An 18,128-nucleotide genomic window follows, 5' to 3' on the forward strand; every position below is an offset into this window, starting at 1 on the left:
GTTTGGAAATTTATATGGTCTCTTCATGTACCACCGAAGATAAAACACTTTTGGTGGAAAGTTCTCCATAACGCTCTTCCAGTGACTGGAAACTTAGCTCTCAGAAATATAAAAATACAGAAAGAATGCAACTTCTGTGGTGAAGCTGAAGAATCTATCATGCATATACTTTTTCACTGCAGGGTATCAAGAGAAATCTGGGAATTGTCTCCTGTTCCTATCAATCCAGGTCAGTTTGTTCATAAATCTTCTCTTCTTGATATTTTCCAGGACCTTCTCAATGTGAAAGAGAGTGAGTCCCCAACAGACTGCCTATTTCCTTTCATTGGGTGGCGCATCTGGAAAGCTCGAAATGATCTTTTATTCCGAAACAAAAGATGGGCTATACCAACAATTATCCATCAAGCTATTATGGATTATAAATTGTGGAAGGAAGCCAGCAGTCTAAACCAGTCTTACAATGGAAAGCCTCAGGAACATAAAGACAGTAACAATCCTCAATCTCTACATAGAACCATGGATCAGTCTAACTCTTACTTTTGTTACACAGATGGTTCATGGATTAACTCCACTGACAAAGCAGGAATCGGATGGTCTTTGCACAACTATCAAGGTAAATGCCTTATCAAGGGCTCCTCATCTATAGACCCTACCATGACTGCGCTGGAAGCAGAGACCATTGCACTCCGGGAAGCTATCCTTCAAGTCAAGCGTTTAAATTATTACCCGGTTATATTTTGTGGAGACTCAAAGATTCTTTACAGGTGCTTAGATCAGCTAACAAATGGAGAGCATGCTGCTAAGGAAGTTGCAGAAATTCAAAGATACATCGAAGATATCTTGGCGCTAGCAAAAGGCTCTTACAAATTTAAATTTATAAGAAGAGAAGTCAATGTAATAGCTGACATGCTAGCTAGAGAAGGTAGAACGAATCAGACTCCTATGATTGTATCTTGTTTTTTTGATGTGTATCTTCTCATGTAACATACATCTAATATAATAGACCAGTTGGCCGACTAAAAAAAAAAAAAAAAAATTTCCAATACGTACTTATCTCTTCCACATGCTACACAACCACCATCAAAACAGAATCCAATGAACTCCTCTGTTCCCAAAACCATCAAACTCCTCGGCTGCTTTACTTAATCCACACCGTTCAAACTAACTAAACGTACACGTGTCAAACGATCAATTTACGGTACACTGATAATCCCATGCAACCGCACGCACACGGATTGATTAAGCCTCCCGCAAAAACCGGGTTTTTATCTTGTACGGTAACTGATACAGAAGCTTTAAAAACTTGGACGGATCGAAACACAAAACGCCAATGACGGCTGTCCAATAACAAACCGCCACGTGTATTCTCCTCACGAATCCGAGATTTTATTTTATATTCTTCAGCAAATCTCTCTCTCTCACTCTGCTTTGCTCTGTGTTTCGTTGTTTGAGCGTTGTAACTAAATGATCCATTGTCTCCATTTCATCGCTGCTAAAGTAGTTGAGTGGTTCTCGGAGAAGCTTCTCAGTAGCAGGAGAAGAACGACAATGGCGTTGACGAAGAGAGGGTCCGTGATGAAGTCGGACGGTGGATTTCACGGTGAGGAAGAGGAATTAGAGTTAGGTTTAGGATCAGTGAGGTTCACGCGAGGGTTAGGGAGGAAAAGGATTTTGATTTCGAGCTGTGTACGTGAATCTCTCTCTAGATCGGCCGTTGAGATTCCGGTGGTACCTGAATCGCCGCCGGTGAAGTGTTCGTTGAAGAGACAACGAAGCTGTAGAAGAACTATTGTTTCTTCTTCTTCTTCTTCTTCTTCTTCTTCCTCTGAGAAATCTCGACTCGAGTCTCTGCCTCAAGATCTCTTGGTAAATTTAAGTTTTGGTTTAAAGTTTCTTAATCTGTTTTGATTTGGTATGGTTTACTAATTACTAAGAAACTGAACTTTTTACAGATTCGTGTGATTTGTGGTGTGGATCATGATGATCTCAAGAGTCTTAAACTTGTATCTACATCAATCAGAGAAGCTGTAAGTTCCATTTATTTTATACCATTATTTGCACTTGGATGGATTGATTCAGATTTCAGTGTTCTTATTTGCAACTTTTGTTCTATATGTATAACAGAGTTTGATAGCCAAAAGGTTACATTTTGCGTACACAACACCGAGAAAGACTCGTGCTTTTCGCAACTCCATCAAGCTCGAGGAGATATCGGATCCGAGCCATCAAGAGGAAGACATAGAGCCTCCTAACGCACCGAATCACTATCGTTGGACCAAGGCCAAGAGGAAAGAGCAACTCTCAAGCGTCTCTGTGGCATTGTTTACTTGAAAGTGCATGTTGTTATGTGTTTGTAAATGGTTTGGTTCGAGTGGTGGTTAAGTGTTGTTACTTACACTCTTTCACTACTACTGTGAAATCCTCAGTGATGGTTATAGTTTATAGATTAGTTTGCATTTTGATTCAGAAGAATTTAGGGTTTTAGGGATGATTTTTGTATATAAATTCATCTTGCATACATTGGGAACTGGAAATGGTTTTTTCTGATATATGTATTTTAGTGTTATGGGTTTTAGTCAGAGACTCAGAGTATCCAAGGTTCTGTTTTTGTTTCTTGTTTGTCTTTACTCTTTAGATTGCAATAAGAAAAAATTATCAATTCCTATACTTATGTCAACACATTAAATTAACTTATTATGACTAACATTAAATTATCACCTAACTTTTTATCATCATTATATAGTAACATAATAATTAACATTCATGCATCAAAATACTCATCAAACATTTCTCTAGACACCGAACTTGATGATCATACAAAGTTCACAACTCCATAATAAAAATTCAAAGTGCATTTGATACACGCAAATGGTTATAGACTTATATTATATAATAGTCCTGTGGCTGCATACTGTTGATCTAATGAACTCTTAAGCCCACTGCATATTCATAAGACTGGTGTGTATGATTAGTTTTGACTTCAATGCATGAAATCTAAGTTATGAGAGAAAATGAAATATCATTTATGAAACTTACTTGAACATTTAATAGGATGGTGCATTCGATAGCAACTCTCCACAATAACAATTACTACAATATACGAACATATTGAAATTATTAAAATTAGGCCAATAATGTTGTTACAACAATGCTCTTTGTTACGATTGTGACTCTTTCTCTTTCTCTGTCTCTCTGGACACTGGATATATATATACGGGATTCCGAAGATGCATGTCATTGTCCTCTGCTATTGCCAATTATTCAAGTTTTCACCGGAAAACTAGAAAACCAAAAAACTATGATTGGTTGTCGAATAAAAAACAATATCTACTGCAATGAATTCTTATAGTACATCTTTGTAATCTATTTTCAATTTTACATCGAGAATAATAGTTATCTACGTTCAGTTTCCAATGCATGTTTACACATTCGATAGATTCTATATCGATCTACAGCTATCTTTTTCACTAAACGATGATTATATATCTAACATACGGTTAACTTTAACTTTTTATTTATCAAGATTTACATTTTATCCATACGTGATACGTCAACGTTCCCATATGCATCTCGATCTATGCCTCTCATTATCATTATCTAAATAGAATAGCTTTGTATCTACTTTAACCCATGCATTGAAAGAGACACAAGAGAAGAAAAGAGGAGGGGAAAAGGAAGAAGAAAAGTGATGGTCGTCTTAATTCCTCTTTATATAATGGTGTATCACAATCCAAAAACTAATTGTTCATTTGCTTTATAAACCTTTTTGGACAACCAATTCTGATAATCATTTCGTGGAAGTCAAGCTTAGGTGATGGATGTGGTCGGTCCAAATACAGTTCCATCTCACGTGGTCTATGTCCTTTAATTTGGGTCCATTCCTCCCTAATCATCAATACTTTGATTAATTTTGTCGACTTTTACAACCAAAATATTTAACTCAATTTTGTAATCTTTCATATATGAACCTAAGAAATTCGAAAGAAAAATTATACTCCTAATGAACCAAACCTAACGAAAAGTGAAACGTTCATGCCAAATTTTCTACTATTCTTCTTCTTTTATCACATGCATGTTCAAACTTCAAAGTGTCCAATTTTACAAAGAATTAAAACTATATGACATAGAAAGACATTTTGCAAAAGACCATTGCCCAATGCCCACACACGACACAACTACCAACTTTCAGGCTAGCTTTCACAATTCTCTATCTCAACAAACATAAAGCAAAACTACTTTGCTTTGTTTGATCGTTCATTATTACAAAATGTGTTATAGTGGTTGGATAAAATGCATGTGGAGAGAAAAAATAATTGAATGCAAAAAGATTGAACAAACATGTTGTGTGATGAAAATGAACGCAAAGTAAAGAAATGACACCATGCATGCAACTTCAATTATACGGTGGGGAAGTTTTATCAATCTATTCGTCAAAGTGGGCAAAAAAAACAAAAATTGTATCAATCTATTTAGATTTGTATTTGGTTATAGTGGGGAATACTATACGATTTGATAATTGAGTGACATTGAATACTTGTTGGATATTAACGACTAGAGACAATAAATATTCGATGATCAGGTATATACTGTAGATACATATAGATAGATTGTTTCATAAACACATTTAGGAGACTACAGTAGAAAATAATTTAAGAAAAGTGATATTTCCACAATTATATTTGTGGAAATTGTTCAAAATGGAATTTTCTTGGTCATTCCTAAACTTTTCATAGGTTATGTCAATATTATTTTTCCTTATCAACACTGATTCATTGTTTTTTAATTAAAAAAATATAATTGTCACGGTGAGTCAATATATTCAACCATTATAAACCTAGGTAGTGCAATTTATGAAAGTGATTTCAGTTTACGAAGTTAAACAAAGTTTAAGCGTAATTTAAAATTATTACTACTAACTCTACCAGTATTGTTTATTCTTGTAGCCTTTGTTGGGGGACCAAACGATCATCTCGGTAACTAAACAGTTAAGTTAGTTAATCTGGTTATTGGGTAAATTACATGTATCATCATCTCCTGATTATTCCCAAATACACATATTCTTACAAAACTAATCAAAGTTAAAGTTAAAGATTAATGTACTAATTAGTTAAGTTATATATCTATATCAAAGTTAAAACGATATTTAAGTTAGATTTATACAGAAGAAAGAACAGAGAGAGGTATCATCTGAAAGATTTTTGTTCCTTGTAAAAAATATATTAAATATAAATTTTGTGATAACAATTTCAGAAATTTTTCTTGTTTAGACTTTTAATTTTTCATTTTGTTGCCAATTATATAGTTTCCATGAGAGTGAACCACGTCGTCTACGCAAAAGTTTAAATTTTAAAAATTCGTAGCCTTTTGTCATACGCACTTTAAAGCCTTTTCACATTTCCCAAACCAAACAACACCCCAAGAAACAATTCTCAATTCCCTTTGTAAAGAATCAAGACAATACGTCATTATGTCTTGTATGGGTTAAAACTGAAATATTCTTCTCTGTTATTACTCAACATGTATATGTATTCTTTTTCATCATTATGTATGTATAATTAAGCTAATGCGTGAATGAACTTATCTACAAATCCAAATTGCGTGAATTAATTCTAATGTCTATCTATTAAATTCAAAGATTCTATATTAATTAAACAAATTCAATGCTTCAAACAATGAGAATTAAATAAGTGTTGACTACCTTTGAAACTGTTTAAAGAAAGACAAAACCCATTCTCGGGGCATTTAAATGCAACGACAACCAAAGTCTCTCTTCTCTGTCTCTGTCTCTCTAAATAAGCTTCAAAGTTCAAAACACCGTCACACGACGACGACGCCATGGGAGAAGAAGCTGTACAAGTCTCTTCTTCTTTCTCTCATCCTCTCTTCTCTTGTTTCATCACTCTCTACAGTCTCTTCCTCATCTACTTTCCCAATGATTCGTTTCGAATCTTTCTCTCTCCTGTTCTTCTCATCTCCGGAGCTCTCCTCTTCTCTCTTCTCCGTCTCGGGTCGACCCGAAAATCCAACACCCGACCCGATACAAGCAAGGTGAATCTCGAGGAGAGTGAAGAATCTCACAAGGTTGTTTCGGTTGGCGGTTCCGACACGAAGCCGGCCGATTTGATGGGTGGTTTTATGGAGTGGAACTTGAGAGCTCCGTTGGAGGTGATTCACGAAGCTTACGAAGAGAACGATGATGATGAAGAAGAGGAGAACCCGGGTGGGGAAAAAGACCCGACGACCCGGTTTAAGGGAATCGAGAGATACCCGTCGTTGTCTCTGTGTTACCCAGAATCAGATTCGGAATCGGATTCTGGTTCATCGTCGGAATTCAATTTCCCGGAGATGGGTGAATGGAACTCGCCGGAAAACATGGGATTCAGGTGGGAAGACGATGGGATTGGAGGTGAAGGTCTGATAGAGATTAAGCTGGACGAGCATAATAATTACAAGAAGATGCTGAGTAAATGGAACCAAACAGAGTTGGATTTTCATGGAGAAGAAGAAGATGGTTTGATCGAGATCGATCTTTTTGCTTCTCATTAAGCATTTTCGGATTACAAAGAAAAAAAAAAAAAGATAAAAGTTTTTTATATAATTAAAGCAACATTTTAATGGTCACTTCATTTTATATACTACAAAATATATCATTATGGTATGTTTATGTATATACGAGGATATTAATCACAGTTTTGAACTTATTAATTAAATCTCTCCGCATAATTAAAGAGTTTCGAATCTATTCACTACCCATCGTAATCTTTAACCAATACGACGTCGACGGCATGATGATACGGCAGCGTATTGGATACATGCTTAAAATCTTGGAAAATAATGGCGATTTCGTTTTTAGTTTCCTTTATAAAATACCAACAATTTTTATTTGTACATTCAAGGGAATTAATTGACTAGCAATATAATGAAGCTACATCTCTAGGTGGATGAATATAATAAATGAAATAATGCAATCTAAAGCCAACAAATCCCAAGATCACCTTCATATTCTTAAAAATCTAAGACGTTGCAATTTTTTAAGTCATGTAGGAGATGTTCTTCCTAGTAAGGTTTTCATTAAACTCATCATAAAAAAAATCAGTTGAATTTTCTTGATCAGAGATATAACGAGATTACGAGATGGTGGTAGTTCTTTTTTGTTGGTCAAGAGTCATGATAACAAATATTCTAATTTATAGATATGTCTATACTCTATACATCGCATGAGAGAACAAACATTGTGGTGCAATGTCCCATAATGGAAAAACCTTTTAGGTCATAAAAGGTTGGAGCAAGATTCACAAACACAAATTTACAACAAGGAAATAGGGTTGTTCACGCCTAAACAGGTTTTATTCATCGACAAGCGACATCAACGGCGGAGACGGCCGGGTTTTTTTTTCTTTTTTTTCTTTGCTTTTTGGTGTGAAAAATATTGGATATTTCATTGAAAATAAATATAAACAGGGGTTTCTTCTCAATCATGAACATTCTCAAAGTACCAACATTCCTAAACTGAGTTTTTTTTTTAATAAACTTAAATTATCCTAAATTGTTTAATTATGCCTTTTTTGTTCTGTTTGATGAAATGAAACATTGTCAAAAAAGAAACATGAGGAAGCTAAAGAGTTAAATGCTCTGTAGACTGTGTAGTAAACAACAATAAGCTAGGTTTGTTTAACCATAAGCTAGAGAATTAATATTATGACTTCATACAAAGACAGATGCACAATATAAGATCTTAACACCATATGATGGGTTTGAGAAGGGATCAACTTTAAAGACAACATTGGACCACTTAATCTTCCCCCAAGTCTCGCCTCCCTCGCGCCTCTCCACATAAATCTCGGCAGACCAAAGGTCTAAACTCTCTGAGATCCAGAAGATAACAATGTTTCCAGCTGAATTGTTGCAGAGTTTGACTATATGAAAGGAATGCCTTGAGCTAGAGAAAGAGTGTCGCAGCTCTTCCAAACCTTTCACTTCCTTCCAATCCCTCAATTCATCTAGCTCACACCATAAGATTTTTCCGCGAGTACTACGATAGTACACTTGTTTCTCAATGATACACCAATCGGTTTTGCTTCCTATCTCATCACTTGCCAAGAAGTAGAAGCTTCCATACTCCTCATATAGCGGTGAATCCTGCTTCCTCTCTATAACCATAACCACATGATCTGGGATATCGTTATTGTGTGGTGTATCAATATCCCAACTTTGGTTTGAACGAAAATGAGGGGTCCAAGTTTGAGTCTTTGGATCAAATACCTCTGCCGATGTATCGTAATTCTTGGACCCTCCAAACACGTATATTTTTCCATCAACCGAGCTTGCCAATGCGGAAGCTCGAGGCATATTCATGGACTTGAAGCGGTGCCATGTATGAGAATAACAATCGAGGAAAGAGACATCCGAAGTACGAATACGATCCTTAGTGAGTCCACCTATAACATAGATCCCACTCTCCACCACCACGAAAGAAGATGAATGGGGAGGCTGATAAGGGTTCGATGGGATGGGTTTCAGCCTTCTATTAGGGCTAAGGATGAACCAGCTTGGAGTTCGGTTAGGAAAAACGCGCATGCATACGTAAAGATATGCGTTAGTGCAACCCATCTCCCATCTCAAGTAGAAGAGCTCAGGGGAAGCTAAGAGAGAGTGGTGGCTCTTGGAGACGAGAGACAAGGCCGCGTGGTCAACTCTGGAGACGCGAGCCAAACATCTTAGAGCTATCTCATCTGGTAACAAAGATAACCCAGACAACTCTGGAGACGTCTTCTTCCTCCTTCTACTGTCCGATGGCACTTCTGGAGCGTAAGAGTTGAACATCATCGTCTGTTGAATGATCAGTTTCAATTCACAACAACGCAAAATTGAGGAACCTCCTCCTCGATTTTTGTGAGATCTCTCTATGATCCGGACAGAAACTGTTTTATAGAGAGATTTGTGGTAACTAGGAATAGGATTAATACCTTTTTTTTTTTCTTCTTTTGTTGATAGAGTTGCCGATTACTTTCCTTTATTTAGTGATTATCAGAACATATATTATATATTTAAGACGTCAAAGAAAACATATATATACTAGTTGAATAATTTTTATTAACTAACTGATTATATTATTTAAATATTGAATAATGCATGATATAATGTATGATTTGACTAATTTATTTTAATCGGATAGTTGTGTGTAATATTAAACTCTTAATTTTTGAAAATATGTATCAAGATTTTTTTTCATGAGTAACACCTATATGCATTTTTTCTTTCGTATTGAGTCCCAAATAATACATATTCTTATCATATTTATAAAATAACACATTTATAATGTATGTTTTGACGGATCAACCCATAAAAAACTGCATTTGTAAAATATGAATTTTCTAAAAATAATACCCACATTAAATAGTTTATTAGCACTAACCTTAAAAGAGATTGCATTCATCTTGGAAAAATATACATTCATATTGTATATTTGATGGACCAACCCGTAAAAAATTGCATTCATAAATATATCAATCATAACACATTCTACCTAATAAACTATATAAAATTTTATAATTTTTTATATTTAAAAAAGGGTATTTTTGAAAATGAATAGACAAATGAGATATTTTAAAAAAAAAGTACACCAAAAGGAGTATTTCTCAAAAAATTTCAATAATTAATCAACATAATTGACGTATTTATTTTCTTTTATGGTTTTCATATATATTTTTGATTATATGTCATGTTTGTTTAAAATTCATGTTTATTTAAAATTTTATGAAATACAATAATTTTAAAATTTTAAAATAATAAAATATTAAAGAACCCCATAGCTCTTACCATTGGAGAACTATAAATTTAAAAACCTCAATATCATCTCTTCTCTTCAAACTTTACAAAATTAATAATAAAAATATAAGCAAGAGTGCCAAATGGGTCTTTCTTGTTGTGGTTGCTCTAATATGCTATAGCTGAAACTCATCAAGTACACCCCCACGTCCAATATAAGTCTATTATTTACAGTGCTTAAATGCCATATGAGAAGGGACGACAACTAATGACTCACCACTAGGCTATAGTGGCACTTCTCAAAATTCAACTTTTCCCAATTAATACTTCTAGTTTACATTATTAACACTAATTAGTTTAAAATGTAGAGAAAAGTAACTTTTATAGAACCAGCAAAAAGATATTTAAAAAAACAGTCTTTTGAGAAACAGGTGCAATAGTTGAAAAAAAGTTAAAACTTCATACATAGACAGAAGCAGAATATAAGATCTTAACACCATATGATGGGTTTGAGAAAGGATCAACTTTATAGACAACATTGGAGCACTTAATCTTCCCCCAAGTCTCGCCTCCCTCGCGTCTCTCCACATAAATCTCGGCAGACCAAAGTTCTAAACTCTCTGAGATCCAAAAGATGACAATGTTTCCAGCTGAATTATTGCAGAGTTTGATTATACGAAAGGAATGCCTTGAATTAGAGAAAGAGTGTCGCAGCTCTTCCAAACCTTTCACTTCCTTCCAATCCAATTCATCTAGCTCACACCATAAGATTTTTCCGCGGTTACTGCGACAGTACAATTGTTTATCAATGATACACCAATCGTTTCTGTTTCCTATCTCATCACTTGACAAGAAGTTGAAGTTTAGACCCTCCTCATATAGCGGAGGATCGTTATTCCCCTCTACAACCATAACCACACTTCGTGAGATAGGTTTATTATTGTCTGGTGTATCAATATCCTTACTTTGTCGTGAACCAAAAAGAGGGGTCCAAGTTTGAGTCTTTGGATCAAATACCTCTGTCGATTTATCGTAATCCCTAGACCCTCCAAACACGAATATCTTCCCGTCTACCAAAATTGCCAATGCGGAAGCTCGAGGCATATTCATGGACTTGATGCGGTGCCATGTATGCGAGTAACAATCTAGGAAAGAGACATCCGAAGTGCGAATACCATCCTTAGTGAGCCCACCTATAACATAGATCCCACTCTCCACCACCACGAAAGAAGAAGAATTGGGAGGCTGATAAGGGTTCGAAGGGACGGGGCTCAGCCGTCGGTTAGGGGTGAGGATGAACCAGCTTGGAGTTCGGTTAGGAAAAACGCGCATGCATACGTAAAGATATGCGTCAGTGCAACCCATCTCCCATCTCAAGTAGAAGAGCTCAGGGGAAGCTAAGAGAGAGTGGTGGCTCTTGGAGACGAGAGACAAGGCCGCGTGGTCAACTCTGAAGAAATTGAAAGATTTTGTGATTTTATTGCTTTCAACCTTAGTTTCCAAATACAGCCCATATTACATATTTATAGCATACAAAGGATTAACCTAGAGTATCCAATGATTGCTGAGCTGTCTTTTGGTTTTGATTTCACGCGTCTTGGTCGTTGTCTTGTAGCATCTGAAATCTGTTGCTCACCTTGACCTCTGTACGATTTGGTGATAAGGCTCCCTCTGCAAATGCTCTGCTTTTGTCTTTTACTGCAGGTGACCGTTGCAGAGATTTGCTTTCATAGGTGGGCTTGGACAGTTGCGGAAGCGCTTTGGGCTTTTCTGATTTGAGGCCTTTTTGCAAAGCCTTGCCGTTTTGTGGATTGCTGTTGATACTCCCCCGCAAACTTTGAGTCGGAGGAACAACGACACCAAGTTTGAATCTCAGAGCTTCAAAAGGACCTTTGTCGAGAGATTTGGTGAAGATATCAGCCAATTGGTAGTCGGCTGATATGTGATAAACGATAAGCTCCCGAAAGGCGACCTGTTCCCTCACATAGTGAAAGTGAGTGGCAAAGTGTTTTGTGCGAGCATGGAAAGCCGGATTAGCAGTCAAGTAGACAGCAGAGAGGTTGTCACAGAACAGTTCCGGCGTCTCTACTTTTGTAAAACCCAGATCACGAAGAAGATTTACCAACCATGTGATTTCTGACGCTGTATCAGACATGGCTCTGTATTCTGCTTCAGTGGAGCTCTTGGACACTGTTGGCTGTTTGCGAGAGGACCAAGAGATGATATTGTTTCCAAGGAATGTACAGAAACCCCCAGTTGATCTTCGTGTGCTGTGACATCCTGCGTGATCACTGTCACTGAACGCACGAAGGTTGAAGTCAGTGTTTTTGTTGAAGGAGATCCCCATGGTTGTAGTGCCTTTAATGTATCGAAGAATGCGCTTGAGCAGGTGGAAGTCAGACACTGTTGGAGCATGCATCTTCTGACACACAAAGTTGACAGCAAATTGAATGTCAGGTCTTGTGAGGGTAAGATACTGCAATTTCCCTGCCAAGCTTCTGAAATATTTGGGATTCTCAAAGAGTTCTGCTTGATGAGGAACTTTGTCCAATTGCTGAGGCAGAGGTGTGGATACAGTTGAGCAATTTGCCATGGCAGCACAGATGAGAAGATCTTCAGCATATTTCTGTTGAGACAAAAACAAACCCTGTGAGTGAAACTGAGCTTGAATTCCCAGAAAGTAATGTAATTTACCCAGATCTTTCATCATGAACTGTTCATTCAGAGCAGTGAGGAGCTCATTGAGGAGACTGGAGTTATTTCCAGTGATGATCATGTCATCAACGTACAAGAGAAGCATGATAACATCCTGATTCTTGTAACAGACAAAAAGAGAAGGATCCCTGATGCTGCAAACAAACCCAAAATCAAGGAGAAAGTTGCTGAACTTGTCAAACCAGGCCCTTGGTGCCTGTTTGAGACCATAGAGGGATTTATGAAGAAGGCAAACATGATCAGGGTGATCTTTGTCTATGAATCCAGCTGGCTGCTTCATGTAAACTGTTTCTGTCAGATCCCCATGAAGAAAAGCATTCCTTACATCCATTTGCTTTAATTCCCAATTCATGACTGTTGCAAGATGAAGAACAGCTCGTACTGTTGCAGTTCTGACAACTGGACTGTAAGTTTCAAGGTAGTCTATGCCTTCTTCTTGTTTGAAGCCTTGAGCTACCAATCTGGCTTTGTACTTATCCAATGAACCATCAGCATTGAGTTTTAATCTGAAAATCCACTTGGAGCCAAGAACATGCATGTCAGAAGTATAAGGAACAAGAGACCATGTTTTTGTTACCTGACAGTTGTTCATTTCTTCATTCATGGCTTCTGTCCATTGAGGATGTTTCAGAGCTTCAGTGACAGTGGCTGGCATAGGATAGGAGACTTTGTGACTTAGGAGAGCATACCGGTTATTCGGTTTTGTTATACCATCCTTGGACCTTGTTTGCATAGGATGATGAGATTGTGAGTTACTCGCTGCATTACCTGAGGTAGTTGTCGGAACACTAGCATTGTCAATGATTGCTTCAGTGTTTACAGAACTCTCCTCTTCATTTATAGGTGAAGGCTCAGAAGACTCTGTTGTTGCAGGTTCTGTTTGACCATTGGTGACAGCTGCTGTAGACTCTTCTTCTGTAGTGGTAAGAGTAACTGCAGTGCTTTGTTGCAGAGGTTTGCTGCTGACAGTTGGCAAAGGGATAGGTTCTGCAGAGTGAGACACTTGACTTTCAGAGGAGACCGTTGCAGGGTTTTGCTGAAGCCAAGCAGTGAACATGGGAGTTGCAGAAGCTGTATGTAAGTTGGCATAAGTATCTGAGCAAGGGAAGAAGTTTTCATCAAAGATGACGTGACGACTGATGTAGACACGCCCAGTTGGTGGATAAAAGCATCTATAGCCTTTATACTTGTCAGTGTAGCCAAGAAAGACGCACAACAACGACTTCGGATCAAACTTGTTCTGAGAGTAGGCTCGCAGAGTAGGGTAGCATGCACATCCAAAAGTTCTTAATGCTGAGTACTCAGGGACCTTGGCAAAGAGCATTTCATATGGACTTTTGGAGGTGTCAAGAGCAGTTGTTGGAAGCAGATTACTCAAGAAGTTTGCAGTGAAGAATGATTCAACCCAAAACCTCTGTGGAACCTTGCTTTGGAACAATAGAGTGAGGCCATTTTCTGTAATTTGTCTATGCTTTCTCTCAGCCAAACCATTTTGCTCAGGAGTGTGAGGACATGAGATATGTTGTTGTATGCCAGATTCTTGAAGATGTTGTAAGAACTGTTGACTTGTAAACTCTCCCCCTCCATCACATTGGAATGTACCAATCTTATGTTGCAGCAAATTCTCAACAAACTTTTGAAACTTGATGAAAACTGAGCAAAAATCTGATTTCCTTATTAATGGATAAAACCAACAGAATCTGGAGTATTGATCTATGAATATTACATAGAACCTAAATCCTTGAACTGATGGAACAGGAGAGGGACCCCATAGATCACAATGTACTCTTTCTAGGGGTCTGGATGCTTTAAAAACAGAAGAAGAAAATGGCAACTTTGTACTCTTTCCAAGCCGACATGCTTCACAAAGCCTGTTGAAACTCTTCTTTATTTGAATTGCCTTATTTGTTGATAAAATCTGAAGGACCTGAGGATTAGGGTGTCCTAAGCGCCTGTGCCAAACCTCATCACTGGTAGAGATCTGCCTAGTAGAGTAGAACACCTTATCTTTGGGACTCTCCAGCAAGTATAGACCCTCATCACTTGTGCTTCCCATTGTCAGAACTTTTTGAGTTGCCTTGTCCTTAACAACAACACCATCACAATCAAAAGTGAAACAACAGGGATAGTCATTTGTTAACTTGTACACAGACAGCAGAGATTTAGCAATATCTGGACAAACTAAGACATCCTTCAAAGGTAGATTACCTGATGCAGAGGGAAGTTTAGCAGATCCAATATGAGTTATGGGAAGAAAGTTACCATCACTTGCCATGACAGTGTCTGAGCCATGGTAGGGTTGAACCTGTTGCAACTGCAGAGGTGAGTTTGTGATGTGAGCTGTTGCTGCTGTGTCTGGATGCCATCCATTTTCATCAGTAACATCGGTTATGTGCATCGCAGCCAAGGCAGCGGCTGTAGCTTCTTGTTGCTGGTAGCTATCATCAAATCTATGCCAACACTGTAGAGCAGGATGACCTCTCTTACCACAGATCTGACAGGTAGGGCGTTCGCCAGAGCTGTTGGAGCTGAACTGTTGATGAAAGCCACGACCGCGAGTGGAGTAGTTGGTGCGACCTCGGCCTCTGTTTCCACGACCTTGAGACTGTCCACGACCTCTGTTTGCAGTGTTTGTAATGTAGAATGCCAAGTGTGGAGAGACTTCAGTCGAGGCAGCATAGCTTTGGAGGCGATCATCATACCCTTTCAGACGATAGGCAATGTCTTCATAGGTTGGTTCTGGTACAGAATCCAAAGTGGTCTCGAGGGAAGTGATCAGAGGTTCATATTCACGGGTTAGACCGTGAATCATGACGAAAACTTTCATCTTTTTAGTGACAGGACTTCCAACGGAGGAGAGCTGGTCACACACGTTCTTGAGGTCACGCAGATACTCATCCATGGTTTTGCCTTCTTTAGAGATACCATGGAGGCGACGCTGCAGCTGCAGAACACGAGAGGAAGAGGTTCTGTTGAAATGACTAGCAAGGTTAAGCCAGACTTCTGAAGAAGTTGAGGAACCGACAACCACACTGAGGATATCTTCTGACAGAGACCCTAGTAACCACGCCATAACAACTTGATCTGAGCGATTCCATGCGAGATAATCAGGATTAGGAGCGGAAGCAGAGGCACGACCTTCGATCTGAGGGACTTCAATGGTTGATGGCGGAGCAGTGATGGCGCCAGAGACAAAACCGAGAAGGCCTTGACCAGAGAGAAAGGATTCAAACTGTGACTTCCACAGAATGTAGTTGCGCTCTGTGAGTTTCACAGTAACACAATTTGAGATATTGAGAGAAGGATACGAATAGAGCTCGATAGGTTGAGCCATGAGGCTCTGATACCATGAAGAAATTGAAAGATTTTGTGATTTTATTGCTTTCAACCTTAGTTTCCAAATACAGCCCATATTACATATTTATAGCATACAAAGGATTAACCTAGAGTATCCAATGATTGCTGAGCTGTCTTTTGGTTTTGATTTCACGCGTCTTGGTCGTTGTCTTGTAGCATCTGAAATCTGTTGCTCACCTTGACCTCTGTACGATTTGGTGATAAGGCTCCCTCTGCAAATGCTCTGCTTTTGTCTTTTACTGCAGGTGACCGTTGCAGAGGTTTGCTTTCATAGGTGGGCTTGGACAGTTGCGGAAGCGCTTTGGGCTTTTCTGATTTGAGGCCTTTTTGCAAAGCCTTGCCGTTTTGTGGATTGCTGTTGAAACTCTGGAAACGCGAGCCAAACATCTTAGAGCTATCTCATCTGGTAACAAAGATAACCCATACAACGACGGAGACGTCTTCTTCCTCCTTTTACTGTTCGGTGGCAATTCTGGAGCGTAAGAGTTGAGCATCATCGTCTGTTGAATGATCAGTTTCAATTAACAACACAAAACCTCCTTTTATTTTTGTCGGATCTCTCTATGATCCGGACATAAACTGTTTTATAGAGATTTGTGGTTCTGATTTCTGAATTGAATTAGGAATAAGATTAAAACCTTTTTTATTTTTGTTCTGTGTTGATATAGTTGCCGATTACTTCCCTTTATTCTATAATTATCAGAACATATATTATATATACCCTCTTTTTTCTAGAGATCGAAAATATATATATATATATATATATTAAATAAATTACATTTTTTTTTGGAATTTTCCCAAAATTTTTAGGAGAAATTTCAAAAATACTTCTTTTTTAATATCACTTTTTAAAAATATCTCTCTTTCTAATTTTATTAAAAAATTATTATAAATTTTGAAATTTATCAAAAAACTATGTGTAAACTTATATTTAAAGACACAAATTATCTTTATATGTGTGTAAATTTACATATATATTTCATAAATACCGTATAAATACCTTTTAAAAATCATTTAAAAACCTTATAAAAACCTTGTAAATCTTTTAAAAACCTTATAAAAACCTTATAAAAACCGTTTAGAACCTTTTAAAATTTTATAAATATTTCGATTTAATCTCCCAGTTGTAATGATGATCTTGATGTACATTATCAACCATATAAAAATTTATAATTTTTCATATTTGAAAAGAGGTATTTGTGAAAATAGATAGAAAAGAGTGGTATTTTTAAAAAGGTAGACCAAAAGAGGCATTTCTCAAAAAATCTCAATTTTTTATTGTCTCTAAACTTTTGATATGTCCACAATATAGATTCTTACAATTTTTTTTTTTAAAGACACATGCAAATGTTCTTAGAGCCAATTTAACAACACAAACACATAGCCTATTGTGTTCTCAGTACTATACTTCAAGTAAGCAAAAGTATAATTTGTGTAAAATGTGTTCTTAGCAGTCAGTAATATGCTTCAGGTAAGCAAAAACATAACTTCACTGTGTTCTAATCGTTTTTTATCACAAACTCTAACTTCTCAGATATATTCACGAATTGTTTTGCTTCCTCTAATCTTCTTCAATCCTAGCTACTCATCAGGTCCTCCTGCAATACATCACAACACAAGCAAGCAAGTGCGTCAAGTAAACCTGAAATTCTTGGCAAATTGAAACAAATTTCAACTACTGCTATGCCTATTTTATAATAAAAATACATAGGAAATGTGTAGCAAGTATGCTACAAAATCCACTAGTATGCTAAGTTTTGAAAGTCTTTAATCGATGATCTTTTTTGCTTTTAACAGCTGTGGTGCAGTCAGGCATAACACTTGTTATATGATATTTTGTAATCGTCATTGTACAAGTTCAAATGATTATCCACAATATCCATAACATCAAAAAACATTGTTTAAATTCGTGCCAGTATAAAATTTTGTCAATTTTTTTAAAAATGATTTAATCTATGTTAAGAGAAATATTTGTATTTAATATAAAAATATACATTAGAATATATTTTATATTTAATTTAAATTAGTTATCTAGTAATATGATTATATGCCTATTGATATATATATCCACAATTCCACATTGTTATTGATTATTTTGTGTCAATAGTTATTATTATTTTATTTTGTTTGGTAAACAAATATAATTAAGAAGGATAAAGCTCATGTTGAGTTTGTCCTTTGGTGTAGTCAAGAATTTCACATCTAATCTATTTATTTCATTTGACTAAATAATGTACATCATAAGAAAGCAAAAAGCATATAGTTAGGAGAATAGACCTTGATGTCAT

General features: G+C 36.9%; 4 protein-coding genes across 4 annotated transcripts in view; 3 read left to right on the top strand and 1 right to left on the bottom strand.

Moving 5' to 3' along the window:
* Positions 1–984, top strand: part of LOC111829312 — a 2,933-nt gene extending 1,949 nt beyond the window's left edge. Inside the window, exons 3-4 of the mRNA XM_023778050.1 lie at positions 10–183; positions 271–984. Coding sequence (XP_023633818.1) covers positions 10–183; positions 271–984 — 888 coding nt within the window. The remainder of the gene's footprint in view (positions 1–9; positions 184–270) is intronic.
* Positions 985–1,431: 447 nt separating this feature from the next.
* LOC17877474 (F-box protein SKIP27) lies at positions 1,432–2,665 on the top strand. The gene is made up of 3 exons (XM_006282643.2): positions 1,432–1,866; positions 1,953–2,027; positions 2,125–2,665. Exons 1-3 carry the CDS (start codon positions 1,465–1,467, stop codon positions 2,329–2,331), a joined length of 684 nt encoding a protein of 227 aa, XP_006282705.1. The 5' UTR covers positions 1,432–1,464; the 3' UTR covers positions 2,332–2,665.
* A 3,036-nt stretch (positions 2,666–5,701) lies between these two features.
* LOC111829723 lies at positions 5,702–6,641 on the top strand. Its single transcript, XM_023779689.1, has one exon. The coding sequence runs from the start codon at positions 5,836–5,838 to the stop codon at positions 6,544–6,546; it is 711 nt and encodes a 236-aa protein (XP_023635457.1). The 5' UTR covers positions 5,702–5,835; the 3' UTR covers positions 6,547–6,641.
* Positions 6,642–7,704: 1,063 nt separating this feature from the next.
* LOC17877671 (putative F-box/kelch-repeat protein At3g24610) lies at positions 7,705–8,355 on the bottom strand. Its single transcript, XM_023779690.1, has 2 exons — positions 8,223–8,355; positions 7,705–8,171 (listed from the first exon to the last, which is right to left on the bottom strand). Exons 1-2 carry the CDS (start codon positions 8,353–8,355, stop codon positions 7,705–7,707), a joined length of 600 nt encoding a protein of 199 aa, XP_023635458.1.
* Positions 8,356–18,128: the final 9,773 nt, after the last annotated feature.

The sequence above is a fragment of the Capsella rubella genome, unplaced genomic scaffold (genome assembly GCF_000375325.1).
Source record: "Capsella rubella cultivar Monte Gargano unplaced genomic scaffold, Caprub1_0 scaffold_7, whole genome shotgun sequence".
Lineage (NCBI taxonomy): Eukaryota > Viridiplantae > Streptophyta > Magnoliopsida > Brassicales > Brassicaceae > Capsella > Capsella rubella.